Below are 20,547 nucleotides of genomic sequence, written 5' to 3' on the forward strand. Positions count from 1 at the left end.
TAGGGAGCAGGGAGACAGTAACCATGGCAATCTTTAACCCTGTGTGGGGAACTGGTTGAAAGTTTAAGGTCTTCACACAACGCTGGTCTGATGGCCCGTGCATCCTGTGACCATAACCTTGAAGCTGGTCTGCTTTACCTCAGGTGTGGTTTAACAACAAGGGCTGGCACGCAATCAGTTCCTTCCTGAATGTCATCAACAATGCCATCCTCCGGGCCAACCTACAGAAGGGAGAGAATCCAAGCCAGTATGGGATTACTGCTTTCAATCATCCTCTGAATCTCACCAAGCAGCAGCTCTCAGAGGTGGCTCTGTAAGTGGGTCTCAACGACTGTGTGTGTGTGTGTGTGTGTGTGTGTGTGTGTGTGTGTGTGTGTGTGTGTAGGGGCTCATGCACCAAGGGAAAGCTGGTCGTGACAGCTTGAGATAACTGTGTTGTGTGAGCCCGTGCCGATCCAGAGTAGGGCAGAAAATGGCTGGTTTACAGATTGTCTGCCATTCTTGACATGAAGAAGGAAGACCAGATCTGTGAAAATCATCACGTTTGGTGAACTCACACACAGCAAATTAAAAATTGTTAGTACAATCCTAAAGTGACTTATTCATATTTCATTTTTCTTGAAAATTAGTTTGTTTTTAATGAAATGAAACATGCATTTAATGGTTTATTTCCTGAAATATGTGTGAAAGAATGGCACACACACATATGTGTATGTTCCTGTCCATGTGCATGAATTTTGAGGTCAGTACAGTCTTTGGGGTAAAAGAATCGGGATTTGAATCTGGTGCTAACCTTCCTAGGTTTGTGGTATCAAATGAGTTAATTTGTATAAATCGCCAAAGCCAGTGCCCAGGACAGAGTAGGCAATCAGCACATTAGATTCCTCTCTCAGAAATGGGAATGGTACATTACTGTGTAACTACTGTAGAATATTAATCTTCACTAGACTGTGTGTAGTGGGCTTTTTGTATGTGTTAGACTGATAATATATGACTTTTTATATGTGTAGTCTGCTATGCACATACTATTGTTTTCTGCTTATTAGAGCCATGATCACTGTATAAGAGTAGCTTTGCAATAAGATTCCTCACTCATAGCCAGGGCATTGGTGGTGCACACCTTTAATCCCAGCACTCGGGAGGCAGAGGCAGGCGGATCTCTGTGAGTTCGAGGCCATCCTGGTCTACAGAGCGAGTTCCAGGACGGCCTCCAAAGCCACAGAGAAACCCTGTCTTGAAAAACCAAAAACAAACAAACAAAGATTCCTTGTTCATGCATAATAGGTCTCAAGCCACTCTAGTTTCTTTACATAGGGAACTTCTCAGCTCACTTCTGTGAGATTAGAAACTGGAGGGAAGCCAACACCATTAGACCACGCCCAGATTCTGTTCTGCATATTCATGATGGGCATGAACTCATTTTTAACATTACTGCTTGCTGGGCCTGTGCTTGTCCCCGCCTCACTTCGGAGGGCGCTTACGTCTGTCTGTTTGCCTTGCCATGTCCCCAGCTGCATCAGAGGCTCCTCTGACCCTTACTCAAGTGTCTCTTCCTTTCTAGAATGACCACGTCTGTGGACGTCCTCGTGTCCATCTGTGTCATCTTTGCGATGTCCTTCGTCCCAGCCAGCTTTGTTGTGTTCCTGATCCAGGAGCGGGTCAGCAAAGCGAAGCACCTGCAGTTCATCAGCGGGGTGAAGCCCCTCATCTACTGGCTCTCCAACTTTGTCTGGGACATGGTGAGGACGCGGGCGGGGCCGGCCGTCTCTGTCCCAGTCTCAGTAGATTCATGGGGATAACAACAAAAAACAAAACACACCGTCACTGCCACCCCACCGGGAAGTGTCCCACGTAGTCTAAAGTTGTATGGAAATAGGGAAAAGGAGAGGCAAAATGTTTCCAGGACACCAAACGTGTAAAACTAATTGCACGTCATGGGACAGTCTGGCCACTGTGACTAGGACTGTGGATACTACCAACTGTCACCTCCCGTTTGTTGTGTGAAAACTCTCTCTCTCTCTGTCTCTCTCTTTCTCTCTCTCTCTCACTCTGTCTCTCTCTCTCCCTCCCTCTCTCCCTCTCTCCCTCTCTCTCTCTCTCTCCCTTTCTCCCTTCCTCTGTCTCTACCTCCTCCCTCCCTCCCTCCCTCCGTCCCTCCCTCCCTCCCTCCCTCTCTCTCTCTCTCTCTCTGTCATTTGCTGCTCTTGCAGAGAACCTGAGTTTACTTGCCTGCACCGCATTGGCTCCGGACGATTGGACACCCTTTTCTTGTCTCTGTGGCCGTCTGCACACACATACGCAGATACTTGCGTACATAAACATAGCCCTTTGTCTTAGTTAGGGTTGCTATTGTGGGTGAAGCACCGTGACCAACGCAACTTGTGGAGAAGATGGCTTATGTGGCTCATGCTTCCACATCACAGTTCACCATCCAAGAAAGTCAGGACAGGAACTCAAGCAGGGCAGGATCCCGGAGGCGGGAGCTCGTGCAGAGGCCGTGGAGAAGTGATCCCGGCGGGAGCTCGTGCAGAGGCCGTGGAGAAGTTCTGCTCACTGACTTGCTCCCCATGGCTTGCTCAGCCTGCTTTCCTATAGAAACCAGGACCACCAGCCCAGGGATGGCACCACTCACAATGAGCTGAACCCTCCCCTATCAATCACTACTGAAGGAAAGGCCCTACGGCCAGATCTTAAGGAGGCGTTGTGTCCAGTTGACACTCTAAAAATGAGACTAGAACTGAAAGAACTTTGTTAAAACCCCAAGCCAGTATCTCTAACTTACCTGATAGGTTTTAAGATAGAATCAGGATTTTGTTTTTGTTTTTGTTTTTGTTTTCCCTTACCAGGGAAGCTGCTTGCCACTGGAAAAAAACTTCATAAATTGTGTCAGCATCTTGTCTATCCGTTGCAGTATATTTGTATATTTTTGTATTGGTCATACTATATATTTTTTTTTGGTTTGGATCAACATAAAGGACTTCCTAAAACCCTAAAGTTCCAATTATTTGTAAATGAGCTTGAACTCTATTCCCCTATGGCCTTCATTAATTCTAAACTACCCAAAGCAGATATTATTTTCCCAACCAACATTTCCTCAGATGTTTAAAGACCGCTCTGATTTGGCAAACTTTTCTCACAGACAAGATGATACAGAGAACACACACGATCTCTGAGACACTGTACAGCTGTGAGTGGCGATGATGACGGAGATAATGAGATTGCATATGCTAATTACACCAGATCTCTGAGGCCTGTCACTCTTCTGATCTGATGCTCCACTTACTAACGTCCCTTTGAAAAGCAAAGCCCAGAATTCACCTTGTGTTCAGGTCACGGTCTGAACCGTCACGAGTCTAGAGAAAGCTAATCTTCACAGCATACATTTTACTGCAGCTCTAGGTACGGCACTTAGAAGTAGCACTGAGTCATTTCAGCTTGGTAACGAACTGAGAACTATTTCAGAGGAACCGTTGTTAATTAGGGTCTTGTTCATTCTACGCTAATGCCTGGAATCAGCTGTTTTGAACCTCAACACTTTGTTTTGCTGCTGCTAGCCTGCATCCTGCCAGTATTTATTTGCTATTCCTTTATCATGATCCAGCAACTCATTCATTTAAAATACACTGAGTGTGCCGGGCGTTGGTGGCTCACGCCTTTAATCCCAGCACTCGGGAGGCAGAGGCAGGCGGATCTCTGTGAGTTCAAGGCCTGGCAGGACTGACAGCCTCCAAAACAATACAGAGAAACCCTGTCTCGTAAAAACCAAAAAAAAAAAAAAATACACTGAGTGCCCACATGTCTGGAGGTGCCTGGCTATGCCGGGGGGGTCATTCAGAGGTAGAAGAGTAAGCCCTTGACATCAGGGACACTGCCTGTACTTTCACATACTTCCTGTCCCTCCCTGCCCGAGGAGCCTAGAATCGCTCATATCTTTTATTGAGATGTTGATGAACGCATTAGGTAGGATGGGACTGAGGCCGTCTGAAGCTGCTTTCCTTCCGTCATCTGCCAACCCACTATTACCTTCATTCATGTGCCAACCCCCCTCTCTGTCAGCTATGAATTTTCATAATTGTCCCTGGGTCAAGTCTTTATTTTTTCATTTTAACGCTTGAAGCACTGTCGGGACAGACTGTAAAATTATTCTCAGCGTGATGAAACAATTCTGACATTCGTGTTATGAGTGCTTATCTCACAAATAGATTACCTGTGATATTGAACTTGGGCAGACCGTAATGTATCATTAATGATGAAACAGACACGACCGTCTCTGGGTAGAATAATGGAAGCTCATTTGCCTCCTGTGAAATTGAAATGGCTCTGCCTGAGACTCCATCCTTCAGTAAGTTTACTGAGCGTGACGCTGTGGCTTAGCTGCAGGAGAGATGGAAAGGGCATGCAGTTTATAAAATCAGCCAAGGGTAAAATGCTTGTCAAACTGCATTGTCCGGAATTTTGATTAATAGTTTATGCGGCTTCATTAATCCAAAGTTATTCTCCAACGTGTTTCTTCTCCGTCCTTCCTTGTCCGATGATGGTGAAAACTTGGGATGTAACTCGGGGGCCAACCTTATTTTCTGATTTTTCTCTTTTAGTGCAATTACGTGGTTCCTGCTACGTTGGTCATTATCATCTTCATCTGCTTCCAGCAGAAGTCCTACGTGTCCTCCACCAACCTGCCTGTCCTAGCCCTTCTGCTTTTGCTGTATGGGTAAGGCAGCTCCGGGTGGAGGGTTTTCCCGGCGGGCAGGGCGTGTGGTGCCCACCACTAGAGGAAGGGCAGGGGACGCCAGTGGACGCTTGTGTTTGTGCCTTACCAGGTGGTCCATCACACCCCTCATGTACCCAGCCTCCTTCGTGTTCAAGATCCCCAGCACGGCCTACGTTGTCCTCACAAGCGTGAACCTCTTCATCGGCATCAACGGCAGTGTGGCCACTTTCGTCCTGGAGCTCTTCACCAACAATGTGAGCGCCTCGAGCAGAGAGTCGCCAGCCGGCATGCGTGCCGGGTGCCAGAGGACAGGGCTTCACCCCAGCATTGCTCCCCTTGTCGTCTGTAGCATGGATATCACTGACCACTCTGCTTTTGTAGCTTCTGCCTTCTCTCTCTCTCTCTCTCTCCACACACACGCACACACACATGCACACACACGCACGCACACATGCATACGCACATACGGACGCACGCACGCATGCATGCTTCTTTCTCCTGTTGAGTCTCTTTGGCCAAGCGTGCACAGTCTGGCTTTGCTTTCCTATTCAGGCCCCGTTTCTGGGTGATGCCATCCAGTCTTAAGGCTTTTTTTTTTTTTTTTTTTTTTTTTTTTTACCACCATTGCAGTGTCTTGTTTTTAATCGCTCAGATCTGTGCCCTGATTGTTGCCTGGAACTCCAGTTCTGACTGTCTGGTGAATGGCTCCGTTTAAATTGCCCACAGATGCCGCACGCTTGACATATACTGTTAGTCTTTCCCGTCGGCACCTGTTTCTCTTGTCACCCTTGTTGTACTTGATGGCATCTCCGCAGTCGCTCATGATGCCCTTCTGGGACCCATCCTAGGAGCTTTGCTGCCTATTCCTGTGCTCATCTGAACTCTTCCAGTTTTAAATCTCAAAAGCAAGACTCTCTATTGCTCTTTCTCTGAAACCTTGGCTCAGCACGCAGTCCTTCTGTAAGTGGACAGCCCTCGTTGGCCAGACCCTACCATATCCCATCCCAGTGATCAATAAAGTCAGCCGCGTTTCCCTTTAAACCACCATATTCCTGTAGGCCTGCCTTGAAATGACCTTGCTCTATCAGAGGACCTGGGGGCGTCTGCTATACCTGTAAGGTTAACTCTAATGTGGAAGCTTTCTTCTTCTGACCTGTGGGGTGTGTGCCATGCTTTCCTGTTCACAGGCTTCTTGTGCTCTAAGTGAGACAGGTTATTAACATCTGCTTCCTCCATGCCCTAGCCCAACATATCCAACAAATAACAACTTACTCAACTGCTGCATTTTTTGTCCCTGTACTTTATGGGTATGGGTGTCTTGTCTGTATGTGTGTCTGTGCACCTTATGTGTAGTGCCCACAGAGGCCAGACAAAGGAGTTAGATCCTCTGGAACTAGAGTTTCAACCAATCGTGAGCCCTCCTGTGGGTACAGGGAACCAAACTCCGGACCTCTGTAACCACTGAGCCATCTCTCCAGCTCCAGTGGCTTGATATTTAATCAACGTTGTCTTAAGGGGTGGTGATACGTTCTGATGTATTTGAGGAGATGCTTCTCAAATGTCAACAAAATACTGAAACTCAAATACTGACCTAGATACGAATGGTTTGCTTTTACAATGCTGAGCTAATGTTGTGTTGTGGATTTGTGTCTGATTAAAAGTAGCCAGAAGTTTAAAGTTTGTTTCCGTTCACATGCTTGGCAGTTTTCTGAAGAAAGTGCAGGCTGCTGTTTATTGGTGTCTGAATGCAAAGGCCCAGGGAGTCGGGTGCTTTTTTTCACACCCGTATTCCAGACTTCCGCTGCGAGTGACGCGTGTCTCTCTCTCACCCGTCTCTGTCTTCAGAAGCTGAATAACATCAATGACATCCTGAAGTCTGTGTTCCTGATCTTCCCACACTTTTGCCTGGGACGTGGGCTCATTGACATGGTGAAGAACCAGGCAATGGCGGACGCCCTGGAGAGGTTTGGTGAGTGAGGCCGTAGCTGCAGGGTTAGCTTTAATGCTGCAGGACTAGCTTTAATGCTGCAGGACTAGCTTTCATGCTGCAGGACTAGCTTTCATGCTGCAGGACTAGCTTTCATGCTGCAGGACTAGCTTTCATGCTGCAGGACTAGCTTTCATGCTGCAGGACTAGCTTTCATGCTGCAGGACTAGCTTTCATGCTGCAGGACTAGCTTTAATGGAGGAGGCCGTTTTCACCGGCCTTGTCACTCTGCTTGCTGCTTGAGGAGGAAGGTGTGACTGGGCATAGTATGTCTGTCCCCCTCAACACCCCTTACAGTCTAATGCCAGCACCGCTGGTCCGTCAGGGGTCTCCTCACAAACAAACAAACAGATTTTGGAAGCAGGAAAATGTTGGCATTTGTTTGAAACTAAGGTCCAATGTCACAGATCAGTTTGTCAAATCACTGGAAAAATCAAGCCATAGCTTTGGCGATTAGATAAGGTCAAAGATTCGAAAAGCAAGGCCTGCACTTGGATTCTGCTAAGAACCATAGGCCTGCAGGTAATGCTCATACATTGTGTTTCATGTGTACACAATTGTGTCATAGGCCTGCAGGTAATGATCATACATTGTGTTTCATGAATCTGTACAGACATAGTTTGTGGAAGCCTTTTCTACTTTTATAATAGTTAAAATATCTCCTGCCACTATGTGATTATTATTAATTTGCTGGTTAATTTGGTTAGATGGACTATGCTACTCAATAAACATAGAAGAGGGACTTTATTTCAGGTTAGCTATACAAAGGAGACTTACTAAGAATTGAGGGATATTCTATATTCTAAAAACAGCTAACAACTCACTGTTACATTAAATTCTGCAGAAATGGGCATCTTTTGAATGCGTTTTCTATTACTTGTAATTTTAGGACTTAGAGCTAAAAAAATCTGACCCCCCAAAAAAATTTACCCAGGAGTTACTGGCCTTATTAAACATGACTGGGTTTTATTTTAAGGGGAGAGGGACATGTCTCATTTAAAAAGAAATCTTAGCAGTCCTCATGAAATTACAGATCTAATGCAGATTGGCTCTGAAACTCTGACTAATGCTAGATTGTATTATAGTTCTCCAAATGAAATTCAGAAGTAGACACTTTCCTTACTCCTTTTTTCTTCTTCTCATGAGTGGTGGCCATTGGTGTTTCTAGAAAATTACATGAAATTGACCCCAAAGCTAAGGAAGGTCTCTCTTTCTTTCTTTCTTTCTTTCTTTCTCTCTCTCTCTCTCTCTCTCTCTCTCTCTCTCTCTCTCTCTCTCTCTCTCTCTAGACTCTCTCTCTCTGTCTGTCTCTCTGTTTCTGTCTCTCTGTCTCTCTCCCCCCTCCCTTTCCTTTCCTCCTCTTTTTTAATATAAAGGGGGTCCTTTAATTTTTTTCCAAGTGTTCAAAAGTAAATTTTTAAATTAGCCTTGCAGGTTAAGCATGCTGTCTACTAATTTTAAATGGAAAAACAAACAGCAAAAACCACACACAGCTCAAGTGCGCTCTCTGTGTGAAGCAGTGCTCTAGGGAATCTTCCTCTCAGAAACAGGAAGTAGGGTGGTGGCTTCTGAGGCCTCCGCCTCTCTGACCTTGTGTCTGCCTTGTGTCTCACAGGGGAGAATCGCTTTGTGTCTCCACTCTCCTGGGACTTGGTAGGACGAAACCTTTTTGCCATGGCCGTGGAAGGGGTGGTGTTCTTCCTCATTACTGTTCTGATCCAGTACAGGTTTTTCATCAGGCCCAGGTGAGCTTTTCCTCAGCAATCTTTGGAATAAGATTACATGGGGGGTCCTGGTAGAGGGGACATCTGTCCTGGGTGACAGCACTGAGCTGAGCTCACACATGGGGGGTCCGGGTAGAGGGGAGACCCTGTCCTGGGCGACTGCACTGAGCTGAACTAACAGTTAAGTGAATTCCTCTATGTGGGAGCCTCCTCGGCGGCTCCCAGCCCTGTGAACCCTAGCAATGGTGGCAAGTGGGCTTGATAAGATTGCTTTAGGGGTGTGACTTTTGCCTTGAAAAGTAGCTGCAAATTTTGAGCTCTCTTAAAAAAATGTTTGTCCGAAGACCCGTGAAGGCGAAGCTCCCTCCTCTGAACGACGAGGATGAGGATGTGAGACGAGAGAGGCAGAGAATTCTGGATGGTGGAGGACAGAACGATATCCTGGAAATCAAGGAGTTGACTAAGGTGAGGCCGCCAGAATGGACTCCAGTTGCTTGTCTTCAGCTTTCTTCATCTCATCTGCTGGCTGGCATTTTTGCTGACTTGATTACTTAAAACAGAATGCTCCCCCAAATGTACATCTACACCAAGTTTTGTCAATTCTATTTAAAGTACACCGTGGGAGACTTGTTAATTTAAAAAATAAATCCTACACAGAATACTTCTGTAATGCAATTCCCATTCTCTGATTGATTGATTTTGCATATTTATATTTATGTTGGTTATTAAAACATACTAACATTGTGTATGTAGCCAAAGTGTAGAGATGGCTGACTTTGAGTTTCATGCCTCAAAAAGCAACTCTACCTCCATTGCCCAGAAAGATGAGGTCTGCTTCAGCTGTTTCCAAATACTATAAGCCTTAAATTTTGCTTAATTGCATTTGAGACATGGATTTCTACCTTATATAATTGAATTTCAAAATACCACTCTTTTTTTTAAAGTACTCATATTAGAAATTTTTTAAAAAATCAGTTTTGAGTTCCAGTCGGTTGAAAGCCTCTTGTCGCAGAGACAGAGTAAGGCTGTTGGCACATGCACTGTGTGGTCCAGCCGTTTGATGAGCTGTATTTCGCCATGTGTGTGGGTTGGAGCCCGGAGTCTCTGAGGTACATGGATTTCTGTGTTCTGTTGCTTGCAGATCTACAGAAGGAAGCAGAAGCCCGCCGTTGACAGGATTTGTGTGGGCATTCCTCCTGGTGAGGTAAACGCACTGTATCTATGTTGTGTTTTATCTCTGTTAATTCAGACTGCATCTACCAAATCAAACAGTGGTGTCTGTGATTATGTGAAAGTCCTTTAAAGGTTTCTTTGTGTCTGTGAGAGATAATCAGTTATGGAGAGAATTAGAACCTCTGTGTCAAAACGGGGCAGTTTTGGAGAGTTGGGCAGTGTGAGAAAGCATGCTCATCTAGATCGTGTTTTGGGGATCCACGGAGAGGGTGAAATTCAAACAGGGCATAAAAAAAGATTTTTTTCTCCTTTCGGTTTTTGGTTTTTTTGTTTTGTTTTGTTTTACTTTCTGTATGTTCTGAGGGTAGTCGGTAGGTGGTGAGCTGTGACCGGTGGCTTCCTTTACAGTTCTTCACAGACTGACCTTGCTCTCAACTTGATGACTCAGTATTTATAAATGTGCCCACCTACAACATGGCCCCTACATAAACACATTCTCTCCCCCACCCTTTCTCCAGAAACACGCGCATGCACACACACACACACACACACACACACACACACACACACACACACACACACACAATACCTGCATATCGAACGTCTCATTGATTCTTAAGAGTGACGATTTGGGGTCAGTGGCAGACCACATCCAGGCCCAGGAGCCTATTTTATCAGGCCAGCAGACTGGGACTTACAGGTTTGTTCCTGCAGCTCACTTAGTCTTGCTTTTCAGTGCTTTGGACTCCTGGGTGTCAATGGTGCTGGGAAGTCTTCAACTTTCAAGATGCTGACGGGAGACACCACAGTGACCAGAGGGGATGCTTTTCTCAACAAAAACAGGTGAGGAGAGAAGCGGCCAGTGTTTGCTGTGCAGACTTTCTTTCTTCAGCTTTAAGAAACTCGCTGTTGTGTTCTGACTGTACCAGGATTGTAGTTTGCAAAAGCGTCGAAATGGCTGTTAGGTCAAAAGCTCTTACAATCACTTCTGATCCACCACCTGGAGATAAGCACTATTTTTATATTTTCTTGCAGTTTTACTCTTCCCTAAAACTCTATTTCAGTATAATTTACAGACATATAATTTACTTGTTCTGAGAGAACAGACCTGTGATTTTTTTTAGTAAATTCCTACAATTACACAATCATAACTGAGCCTTGGACCTTTTCCATTGGCTCAGATCTCTTTTGATGCATTTGACTGTGTCATGACACAACACTGCTCTGTATAGATTTTGAGTTTCTATTATTAACATGTTTATAAGGAAGATTTCCCAATGGGTTACATAGCATAAAATCTAGAAATGCCACTAAGTGAATGCCTTTATTTGATCAATTCCTTATAAATACTGGGCATTAGTAAGTTACTATTTTTCACTGTGTAAATATATCCCTGTAGATAATTTCTATTATTTGCTTCGAAAAGTCACTGTGTGGTAAAAGGCATCTGCCTGTCTAATTGCCCTCTCTAAAGTATATGCCAGATGACAAAGCCACTGTTAAGTCATTTTCTAATCCTTGTGGATAAAGCTACACACTAGAGACCTGTTAGCGCCATTTTCCTTGAGAACTCTAAAGATGTGGGGCTTCGCCAAGCTTTTTATATGAATAAATATATATTATGTGCCTTTTGAATTTTGCTGATCATGGGCCTCGTAGAAAATACATTTTCCACTTCAATGCAGTACATATACACAGACACATAGGCACATAGGTATGCATACACCTAATGAAAAGTTCATTAAAATGGCATCAGCTGTTATTTCTTGTTGGGTACCCTAATAGTTCATATTCTAGTCTGTGTTATGACATTTAAAAACTGATGTCACAGTGACCTGCTAAATTTATTTCACAATCCAGTAATGAGAGAGATTGCTCATAGTTCAAAATGCTGGGTAGAGGTACAGTCAGTATTATTGTAGAGTCAGGGACATCATGAACTTATCCATATCCTCCCAAGTCTTGCTGATTTTTATTTTCATTAGCAGTCTAAAGGAGCCTTAAAAGAATAGAAATTCTGTGAATAGTGATGACTCCCAGTCTTGTTCTACTACCAAGTCCCCAAAACAAGCAGAGATGACAATAACTGGCACATCTGAAGGTGTATCCCAGCTACTGAGTATACACTGGCTTCGGCAAGGTAGCTGTATGAGAGCCAGGCACATTGACCATGGGTACCTCAGTGATAAGTCTTGAGAAGACTGACCCCAGAGTACTAAATGAGCAGAGAGGACTGTGCCCATGTGCCAAGTTCATGGCTGTCTGAAAGTGACTGAAAGGCAACCATCATACTGGGGTATGAATGCCCAAATTTTCAGATAATGACAACTGCTATCTTGACCGGCTTCATAGAACCTGGAGGTCACCCCCACAGGTATAAGTAAAATTATCTATATTTTTTTTCTCTGGTACCATTGTGTTAGAGAGTCTATAATAAACAAATAGAGGAACATGTGGGAGTCTGAACTTTTGTGTTTACTGGAACCAGAATGTTTGGAACATGAATGTTAGGGCTGATTCGGCGATTGGGAGCTCATGCCCAGCATCTCTGGACCTTACGTGGGACCACGTGGTCATGGAGAAGACTAGACTGTTGACACAGTTGCATCGACAGTTGCAGATTTTTCTGTCCCGCCTGCCAGTTCCCAAGGCACCACATAGAGAGAGACTGATTACTAATTATGAAATCTCGGCCGATAGCTTAGGCTTGTTACCAACTAGCTCTTAATAAGGCAGTTGAACCCATTTTTGTCAATGACTTCTTGTCTTGAGGGTTTATTACTTTTACTCTGTAGTGCTCACTCTGCTTCCTCTCCTTCTGGCTGGCGACTCTGTCTCTGCCCGCCCTCTTCCCAGCATCCTCTCTGCCCCCCAAATCCCACCTCGCTATTGGCTGTCCAGCTTTTTATTAAACCAATGTGAGTGACAAATCTTCACAGTGTACAAAAAGATTATTCCTCAAAATGGACTCGTTTTGAAACTGAACCAAGCCTGCAGGTTGAAGTATGGGTGAGCCAGTGAGACCTAGGCAGGGCAGAGACAGGACCCTTACTGCTCGGAAGAGTTGGCATCCTCAGGACAGCAAGACTGTCCCTGCAGGGCTCGGAAGCAGGTGTAGATTTGTTCTGTACAAGCGTATTTCTTTTAGGGATGTCAGGCCAGGCCGTCCCATCAGAGCATCTCTGAAGGCTGCTTCTGTCTTCCTTTAACAGCATCCTATCACATATCCACGAAGTACATCAGAACATGGGCTACTGCCCCCAGTTTGACGCCATCACTGAGCTGCTGACTGGGAGAGAGCACGTGGAGTTCTTTGCCCTCTTGAGGGGAGTCCCAGAAAAAGAAGTTGGCAAGGTATTGCGGGAACCAGAAAGCCCGGCTGTCTCTTTTGATGCCCTTGTAAGGCAGCATGGCTTCTTCACACACGATGGCAAGCTGAGGCCTTTTCCTTGCCCGTGCTGGCCGTCTCGCACCTAATCTCATGGCGGGAGACTGGGGAGGGTAGGCATACACAGGCTAGGGGTCAGGGAGCAAGGGCAGGTCCCAGCATGCGGAGCGAGTCTCTTCTACCTCCCCTGGGTCCCCAGAGGTAGCTGAGACTTGGGTCCTACTCATGTGAGGAAGCACAATGATGGTAGTGGACCAGACAAAATCCAAGTGCTCTTTGTCTCCAGGTTGGCGAGTGGGCAATTCGCAAGCTGGGCCTGGTAAAGTATGGAGAGAAATATGCCAGTGACTACAGTGGCGGCAACAAACGGAAGCTTTCCACGGCCATGGCTCTGATCGGCGGGCCCCCTGTGGTGTTTCTGGTGAGTGTGCACGGGTGGCAGGCCCCCAGTGGTGTTTCTGGTGAGTGTGTGCAGGTGGCAGGCCCCCTGTGGTGTTTCTGGTGAGTGTGCGGGTGGCGGGCGGGAGTGGAAGGTGTTCCGTCATGAATGAGCGAGGTTCATCTGACGTCACACAAGGGCCGTGTTGCATACTTGGCGTGATGATGACAAGTCAGTCTGCCACTGACTACAGAACAGAGGGAAGAAGCAGAGGGAAGCCCCTCCCACACGGCACACTGGGTGACTCTGCTGGACCTTAACAGGCTCCCCAAAAAACATGCTCCAGGCACCTCGTTTCCTTGCCTCGGGTAATCCCACCCCAAGTATGGCTGAAGCCGAATGTGGGACCCAATCTCTCTCAGGAACATCCTTCATGACTCCTGACTTTATTTGTGCTCATTCTCCAGAGGTGTAGAGAGTGAGGACAGTGCTTCGAGGTGACCGTGGTAGACACTGGGCCATAGTTCCTTACATTCAGATAAGAAAAACCAGATCAAACTGGGCAGTGGTCCTTGACCTTTATTTTGTAGAAGACACTGGAGGTATGGGGAGAAACCCTGAAGCGAGGCTTTGATGTTACCTTGACCCTGTGAATATGAACTTTCCAAAAGATTAGCAAGTATAATAGGACAAGGAGTGACCTAGGGGAAAAATATGAATATTAGTTTTACCTAAACCTTACTCTTCAAAAAACAGTTGCAGACACTTCGTTTTTCCTTTGTTTCACTATGCAGCCCTGGCTGCCTGGAACTCATTACGCAGACCAGGTTGGCCTTGAACTCAGAGAGATCCACATGCCTCTGCCTCCCCACTGCTGGGATCAAGGGTGTGTGCCACCACACCACGCATGATCTTTCACATTAAAAAACAAAATTATCTTTGGTATTTTTCTCAGCAAATAATTAAACTTACTTTATTCTAATTATAGGATGAACCAACCACAGGCATGGACCCCAAAGCTCGGAGATTCTTGTGGAATTGTGCCCTGAGCATTGTCAAGGAGGGGAGATCTGTAGTTCTTACATCTCATAGGTCTGTACTGCAGTCTTGGCCTCTGCTGTGTGCGATTATTAATGAAATGTGCTAATTAATGAAAATTAGGAAACGAAGGCTAAGACTGAAACAGTTATCACCTGGAGTCATTCCACTTCAAGATAACTATTATCATTTGCCTGCCTATGGTCCAGAGTTTTCCTATGCAAAGCTATACACACTCAAGTGTTTTGCAAACAAAAAATGTAATTATAAAGTGTGTATTAAGAATGTTATTTCAAGTCATAAAATTTAGGTGTGCCATCATTTCTCATAGCAGGATTGCATTTCATAAAGCTCTGCCTTAGTTTATGTAGCTCTTCCTTGTGCAAACAGTTTGGGTTACTTCTACCTTTTCACAACTGTAAGGCTCCTGACAGAGAAGGACGTCATTCCTGTATCTTGGTGCGAGTAGCCCTAGGATGATGGGGGTCTGTTTCTTTAGAGTGCCAGGTGTCATGGTGATGTTCCCATGGGTATAGGAGCGTCTCTCTGAAAGGAAACCGTCCTTCTGTTTTCCCACAGTATGGAAGAATGTGAAGCCCTTTGCACGAGGATGGCCATTATGGTCAATGGGAGGTTCAGGTGCCTTGGCAGCGTCCAACATCTGAAGAACAGGTAACAGATCATTTCTTTGGGGTAGCATCTAGTGAAATGGCGGGTGTTTATTCTTTGTGGAGTGCATACATGGTAGTTCAAAACACAAGCAAAAGAGCACAGTAAAAAGAGCACGGGCTCTACTAAGTCAGTTTTGTGGGTTAGAGTTAGATCTTGACCCTGCTGCCAGTGGCCTCATACGGAGATGCCTTGTTCCTGCTGGCTCAATGTGATGATGGGACTGACTCAGTAGACTTCCTAGGGGAGGCCTCACCCTCTCTGAGGAGCAGATGGGAGGTGGGGTGGGGAGGAAGTGGGGGGAGTGGAAAGGGGGAAGGGAGGGAGAATGGGGATTGGAGTATAAAAAATAAATTAAAAAAAATAAAAGAACGTGGGCCTTGATGTCTAAATGGGCAGTAGTCAGTCCAATTCTGACTTTACCACATACTGGTTGTGTGATTTATAGGCAAGTTACTTAACCTCTCTGAGAGGCAGTTTCTCGGGACTCTTCTGAATTTTGTTACATAAATTAAACGTAACGATTTGTATGAGATGTTATGGTGATGAGGACACACTGTGGAATGGGCTCACGTCCTTGCCCTACCATTAACTCAGGAGGCAACTTTGGGCCACGGGCAGGTGACTAAATTTCTTGGGCTTCTGTCTGTCTGTGTGTCAGACTTCATGGGTCCACACTGGGGATTTAATGGAATCTTGAATCCAAGGTTCTGAACACGTGACTCAATGAAAGTGGTTTCTCCTCTCAGAAACTGTTCTGTAGATCTGCCAGGCATCTCCTTTTTTTCTCAGTACAAGTTGGGTATTCGGGGTTAAGTATTACCTTGGGAAGTTTTCTGGGAATGCTCCATTCGGACACATTTTTTTTTCCTGCCCTCAGGTTTGGAGACGGTTACACAATAGTTGTGCGAATAGCAGGGTCCAACCCTGACCTGAAGCCTGTCCAGGAGTTCTTTGGACTCGCCTTTCCAGGAAGTGTCCTAAAAGAGAAACACCGAAACATGCTGCAGTACCAGCTTCCCTCCTCCTTGTCGTCTCTGGCCAGGATTTTCAGCATCCTCTCCCAGAGCAAAAAGCGGCTCCACATAGAAGATTACTCCGTCTCTCAGACAACGCTTGACCAAGTAAGCCTTCAGTCCAAAGTACTTTAAGCTGCAGGCTTAGGATGCCTGGCACGTCCTCCCACCATGAGCCTGAGAGGAGCTCAGCCTGTCTGTGCCCTGATTTCTTCTCTGTTACCACTGCCTATTCTGTGTGAATCTCTGTGAGCATGTGCAGAAAGAGGATGTGGTCTACTGCCTGGAGCTATTGTGACGGTTGTAGCGGTAGTCATAATAACTGCCGTTTATTGCCTGTCAGCCGTGAGCCAGGCATTTTGCCAGGCGCCTTATCCTTTCTAAGTAACAAAATATATTAAAATTGGCAGTTAGCAGGTATCCAGGAAGTGTTTTTTCTTTTCCTTTTAATCAAGCACAAATAATGCCAAAGTGATAGTTGATAAGGAGATGATTGAGCAGTTGGTGATGTGGGGGTAATGTAGAAAATAATTTTTAAGTGCTTTTGATGTTTTTCAAGCATTCTCCCCTTCACACAAGGTTTTCTCATTCAATTACTTACTCAATTTTGTGTTCTCCTACCCGACCCAATTTCAACACAGTGACGAAATGCAACCATAAGTAATAACAATACTATAATCACACAAGAACAAGTGGAGAGGTATTTATGAGTGTCCATCTTCCTTTTGACAGGTATTTGTGAACTTTGCCAAGGACCAAAGTGATGATGACCACTTAAAGGACCTGTCGTTACACAAAAACCAGACAGTTGTGGATGTGGCTGTCCTCACATCTTTTTTGCAAGATGAGAAAGTGAAAGAAAGTTATGTGTGAAGAGTCCTGTTCGTGCAGGGTGAATGAAAGGAAGGGGAGCTAACTCTTCCTTCGCACTGTGTCAGGTGTTCAGAAGAGTCCTGTGTTTCTGTGGGAGAAACAAACTGGATACTATGCCGACACTATTCAATGCAATGCAATTCAATGCAACAAGAACTCACAATTCCATTACAGGGGCAGTGCCTTTGTAGCCTAGGTCATGTATGGCTCTCTCGTGAAAATGACTTGAAGTTAGTTCATTACCTTATACAGATGTGAAACTCTGGTATGGAAGCAAGCCGGCCATGGGTTTGGGTTCATACGTTTTGTTCCTGTGTATTCTCACTGGGATTGCAAGCACAGCCCATCAAACAGTCATGGCCAGTGGCGATCAAAGACAAAGGCACGCGTTAAGTCATGCCGAACCACAGAACTGGTTTCCTGGGGACACATCCATTGCTGGCAATGAGTGTGCCACAATTACTAGTGCCAAGTTGCTCAGAAAGTCTGAAGCCCTGAGGTGTGTCACGCACACTTTTGTGAAAGCCGCCCTGCTGTCTGTCGACATCATTATCTATCAGGTGACAAAATGGTGCCATGTGTGACTAAAGCCCTCTCTCTCTGATGAGCTGCTCTTGTGGCTGCCACGTGCAACATGTGGGTCTCCCTCAGCACAGGAGACTTGGTTCTGTTGTTAGGCGTTGCCCATGCTTGGGGTCATGGGTCACCAGGTCCTCTTTCTGAGACCGTTTCAAACACATTAGATTCTCATGAGGAACAAAGATCAGCAGCCAGCTACCGGGGCTGCAAGCTGCCGAGTTCAGGGTGTGGCACGAAAGAGCGGATTCATTTCACGAGGGAGGTCTGGGTCTTCTGGTCCTGACTACTAAAACAACACGGTACACTGCATCCCAAGATCCTTTATCGTTTGACACAAATGTAGTGTTATTGCTAGTATTATTTCTAACTGTTTAAATTAACCTAGGAAACAAAAAGGTGGAATTTTAACAAAAATCTTTGCACTATTATTTGGGATTTTAAGTCTTACCAATGGCTTCTGGAGCCTTGAACCATACTGTATAGGCATCGGTGGCTTAGAGGAATGTGGCCGCACTGCCTCATGCCTTATTTTCCTTGGTAAATTTGCAGGTGGATGTCTAACTAGTGCCCTGTGTCCGGAAAGCAACATGGGAGCCAACATCCCATGCCACATTTTAAGACCCTGGCGAGTACTGTTCGTTTCAGTTTGTTGGTTGAGTAGTTTTGGAGTGTAGTCACCATGTAGACACACGGGTGGGAGTGAGAGGGGTGACCAGCAGATCCCTGTGCCATGCAGTCAGCGGACTGACTTACACAGATGGGTGGTTTTGTGGACCCCACTGAAAGAAGATGGCCGCCCCTTTGCCCACTTGATAGCATCAGCTTGAAAGAAAGCTATGATGGATCAGTGAACGATGAACTCTTCTAAGGAGACAGCAGCTAGCTTGGGATTTCCTGGATACAACCTGTGCTTGTGACCCTTGGAACCTTCAAAGTAATTGGCTTTGCAGGATATCAGAAACCCACCCAAACCTCTGACAATCCCAGATGTTTAATTTCTTCAGCCTATCCAGTCATTAAAAACAAATCAACAAATTATTCCACATGGAATATTTTTGAGACTTTTCTAACTCAGGTGTAATTTTTTTCATTGGCAAGCAGTGTAAAAAAATGTTATCTCAACTAATGCTCAGTGTCATCTGTCTTGCTACAAAACAAAATCTGAGTGAATTTCTGTGTGGCGAAGTTCAAGTAAGCTTTCACTGTCACTAGTTTCTTCAACTCATTCTAAAATTTAAACAGCAAATTTGTAAGTATAAGATTCCAGATCTATAAAGTTTATAGACTATTGCTATATAACTCCTTGCTTGAAAAGAAAAATGACTATTTTGATACTAATGTCAACATAGGTTTCTAAAAATAACAAAATGTTTCCAGAAGTTACATTGGCATACCACTGTACTTATGTATCAAAGAAAAAAATCTTTATTTTCCAAAATCAACCTTTAGTTGGCTTTCTTAGACCACTGTTTCATATTCTAGATTTTCATTACACTACAGCCTGAGCAAATCATTGTTTTTAGTAACTCTGATTTTGAGGCCATATTCAACACAAACAAAAGCAAATAACAATTAAAAAAACGCTAAGGCACTATGAACCATTTTGAGAAAACTTTAACTCAATGTAGATTTAACATGTTTTCTAAAGCTAGAAACTATAAGTATTGTGTTGCCTTTTATACTATCCAAACAGCAATCTTCAATTTTCCTGTGTAAATGTTATTATTTTAGATATTTTTAAAAAATCAGTCCTATCTTCAAATATGATTTCTTCATATTCCCTGTGGAGATGTACTATGTGAATTTAGAAATTCTCAAACATAAACACTTCTGATTTACCTTTTTTTCTGTCTTGGAAAACTTACTAACTGTGAATATGAGAAAGACAAAAGAAAATGAGTCCTCTCTCTGTGTATACCCAGCACAGTTCATTATGAAACAAACAAACCTCAAACACTGTGTTTAGATGTCTGTACTGAAAACGTATCCTCATACCTATTCAATGTTACACATCATTTGCTCTCTGTACAGTACTGTCAACTTAAAGGGATTGCCTTTGTCTTCTCATGGTTGTATATATTGGGTAAAATCGTTCCAAAGAGCTATGTGTTATGAAATAGGGAACCACTTTGATGCTGAAATACTAATTTGTACTCTTGTTACTATTTACTGGTAAGAATGTAATACCACAGAAATGCTGTTCTGATTCAAAACTGTTGCATCCCCTTTTTTATAGAGCATTTATATTTCCATATGGATTTGCTATGTCTTTCCCCTTGTACTCTAGGATGAAGCTGTTTTTGTGCTTTCTCTCATTGGCCCTTATCCCAAGCACTTTAAGCTATCTGTAATGGATCTATTTTTGCACTGGAATATCTGAGAATTGCAAAACTAGACAAAAGTTTCAGAGCAGATTTCTAAGTTAAATCATTTTCATTAAAAGAAAAAAAACTGAAAAAATTTGTATTGTCAATAACTTTTTATGAAGTGTTTTAAAAAGCCTGTTTCTATGTTATGAGTCACAAAATAAAGCTGTGACAGTCCTGCTGGTCTACAAAAATTTACTTTTTGTGCATCCATAGCACCATCTGCTGTTCAAGTGTTATAAAGCCTAGAGGGCAAGCTGTTCTAGTCAATAGTGTAAGTTTTAGGAAAAGTTAAAATGCCCTGTAGAAAGGACTCAGGGTGCTACCTCAAAATAAAAGAGCATTGCGTACTTTCTGATTCCGTTGAGGCTGAAGGACTGCTGTAAATAAGGGTTAAGGGGCTTTCTAGATGGACTAATGAATACTGACTAGCAAACTGAAGAGAAGACACTCAGGTAGACTTCCTTAATGAAAACAGCTGATAGTGAGGAGGCTGCAGAAAGGTAGCCTTTAGTGTTTATTTAAGCCAAACTGTAAAAACAGCATCATGCGCACTGGAAGGTATGGGGGGAAGGGGAGACGATGGCAAGGGTCAGCATGCCCAAAGAGTTGAAATTTGGGAAGAGAAATGATACGGGGAGGCA

At 44.5% G+C, this 20,547-nt stretch overlaps 1 protein-coding gene across 4 annotated transcripts in view; it reads left to right on the forward strand.

Moving 5' to 3' along the window:
• Positions 1 to 20,080, forward strand: part of Abca1 (ATP binding cassette subfamily A member 1) — a 124,689-nt gene extending 104,609 nt beyond the window's left edge. For all 4 annotated transcript variants that reach the window (XM_021230906.2, XM_005076485.4, XM_040738335.1 and 1 more), the window contains 15 exons: positions 144 to 313; positions 1,562 to 1,739; positions 4,596 to 4,711; positions 4,821 to 4,965; positions 6,557 to 6,680; positions 8,314 to 8,443; positions 8,767 to 8,887; positions 9,564 to 9,626; positions 10,332 to 10,438; positions 12,808 to 12,949; positions 13,270 to 13,404; positions 14,351 to 14,454; positions 14,980 to 15,072; positions 15,950 to 16,193; positions 16,818 to 20,080. In XM_021230906.2, coding sequence (XP_021086565.1) covers positions 144 to 313; positions 1,562 to 1,739; positions 4,596 to 4,711; positions 4,821 to 4,965; positions 6,557 to 6,680; positions 8,314 to 8,443; positions 8,767 to 8,887; positions 9,564 to 9,626; positions 10,332 to 10,438; positions 12,808 to 12,949; positions 13,270 to 13,404; positions 14,351 to 14,454; positions 14,980 to 15,072; positions 15,950 to 16,193; positions 16,818 to 16,958 — 2,013 coding nt within the window. In that variant the 3' untranslated portion in view covers positions 16,959 to 20,080. The remainder of the gene's footprint in view (positions 1 to 143; positions 314 to 1,561; positions 1,740 to 4,595; positions 4,712 to 4,820; positions 4,966 to 6,556; positions 6,681 to 8,313; positions 8,444 to 8,766; positions 8,888 to 9,563; positions 9,627 to 10,331; positions 10,439 to 12,807; positions 12,950 to 13,269; positions 13,405 to 14,350; positions 14,455 to 14,979; positions 15,073 to 15,949; positions 16,194 to 16,817) is intronic.
• The last annotated feature ends 467 nt before the right edge of the window (positions 20,081 to 20,547 follow it).

This window comes from Mesocricetus auratus, unplaced genomic scaffold, assembly GCF_017639785.1.
Source record: "Mesocricetus auratus isolate SY011 unplaced genomic scaffold, BCM_Maur_2.0 Super-Scaffold_6730, whole genome shotgun sequence".
Taxonomy (NCBI): Eukaryota; Metazoa; Chordata; class Mammalia; order Rodentia; family Cricetidae; genus Mesocricetus; species Mesocricetus auratus.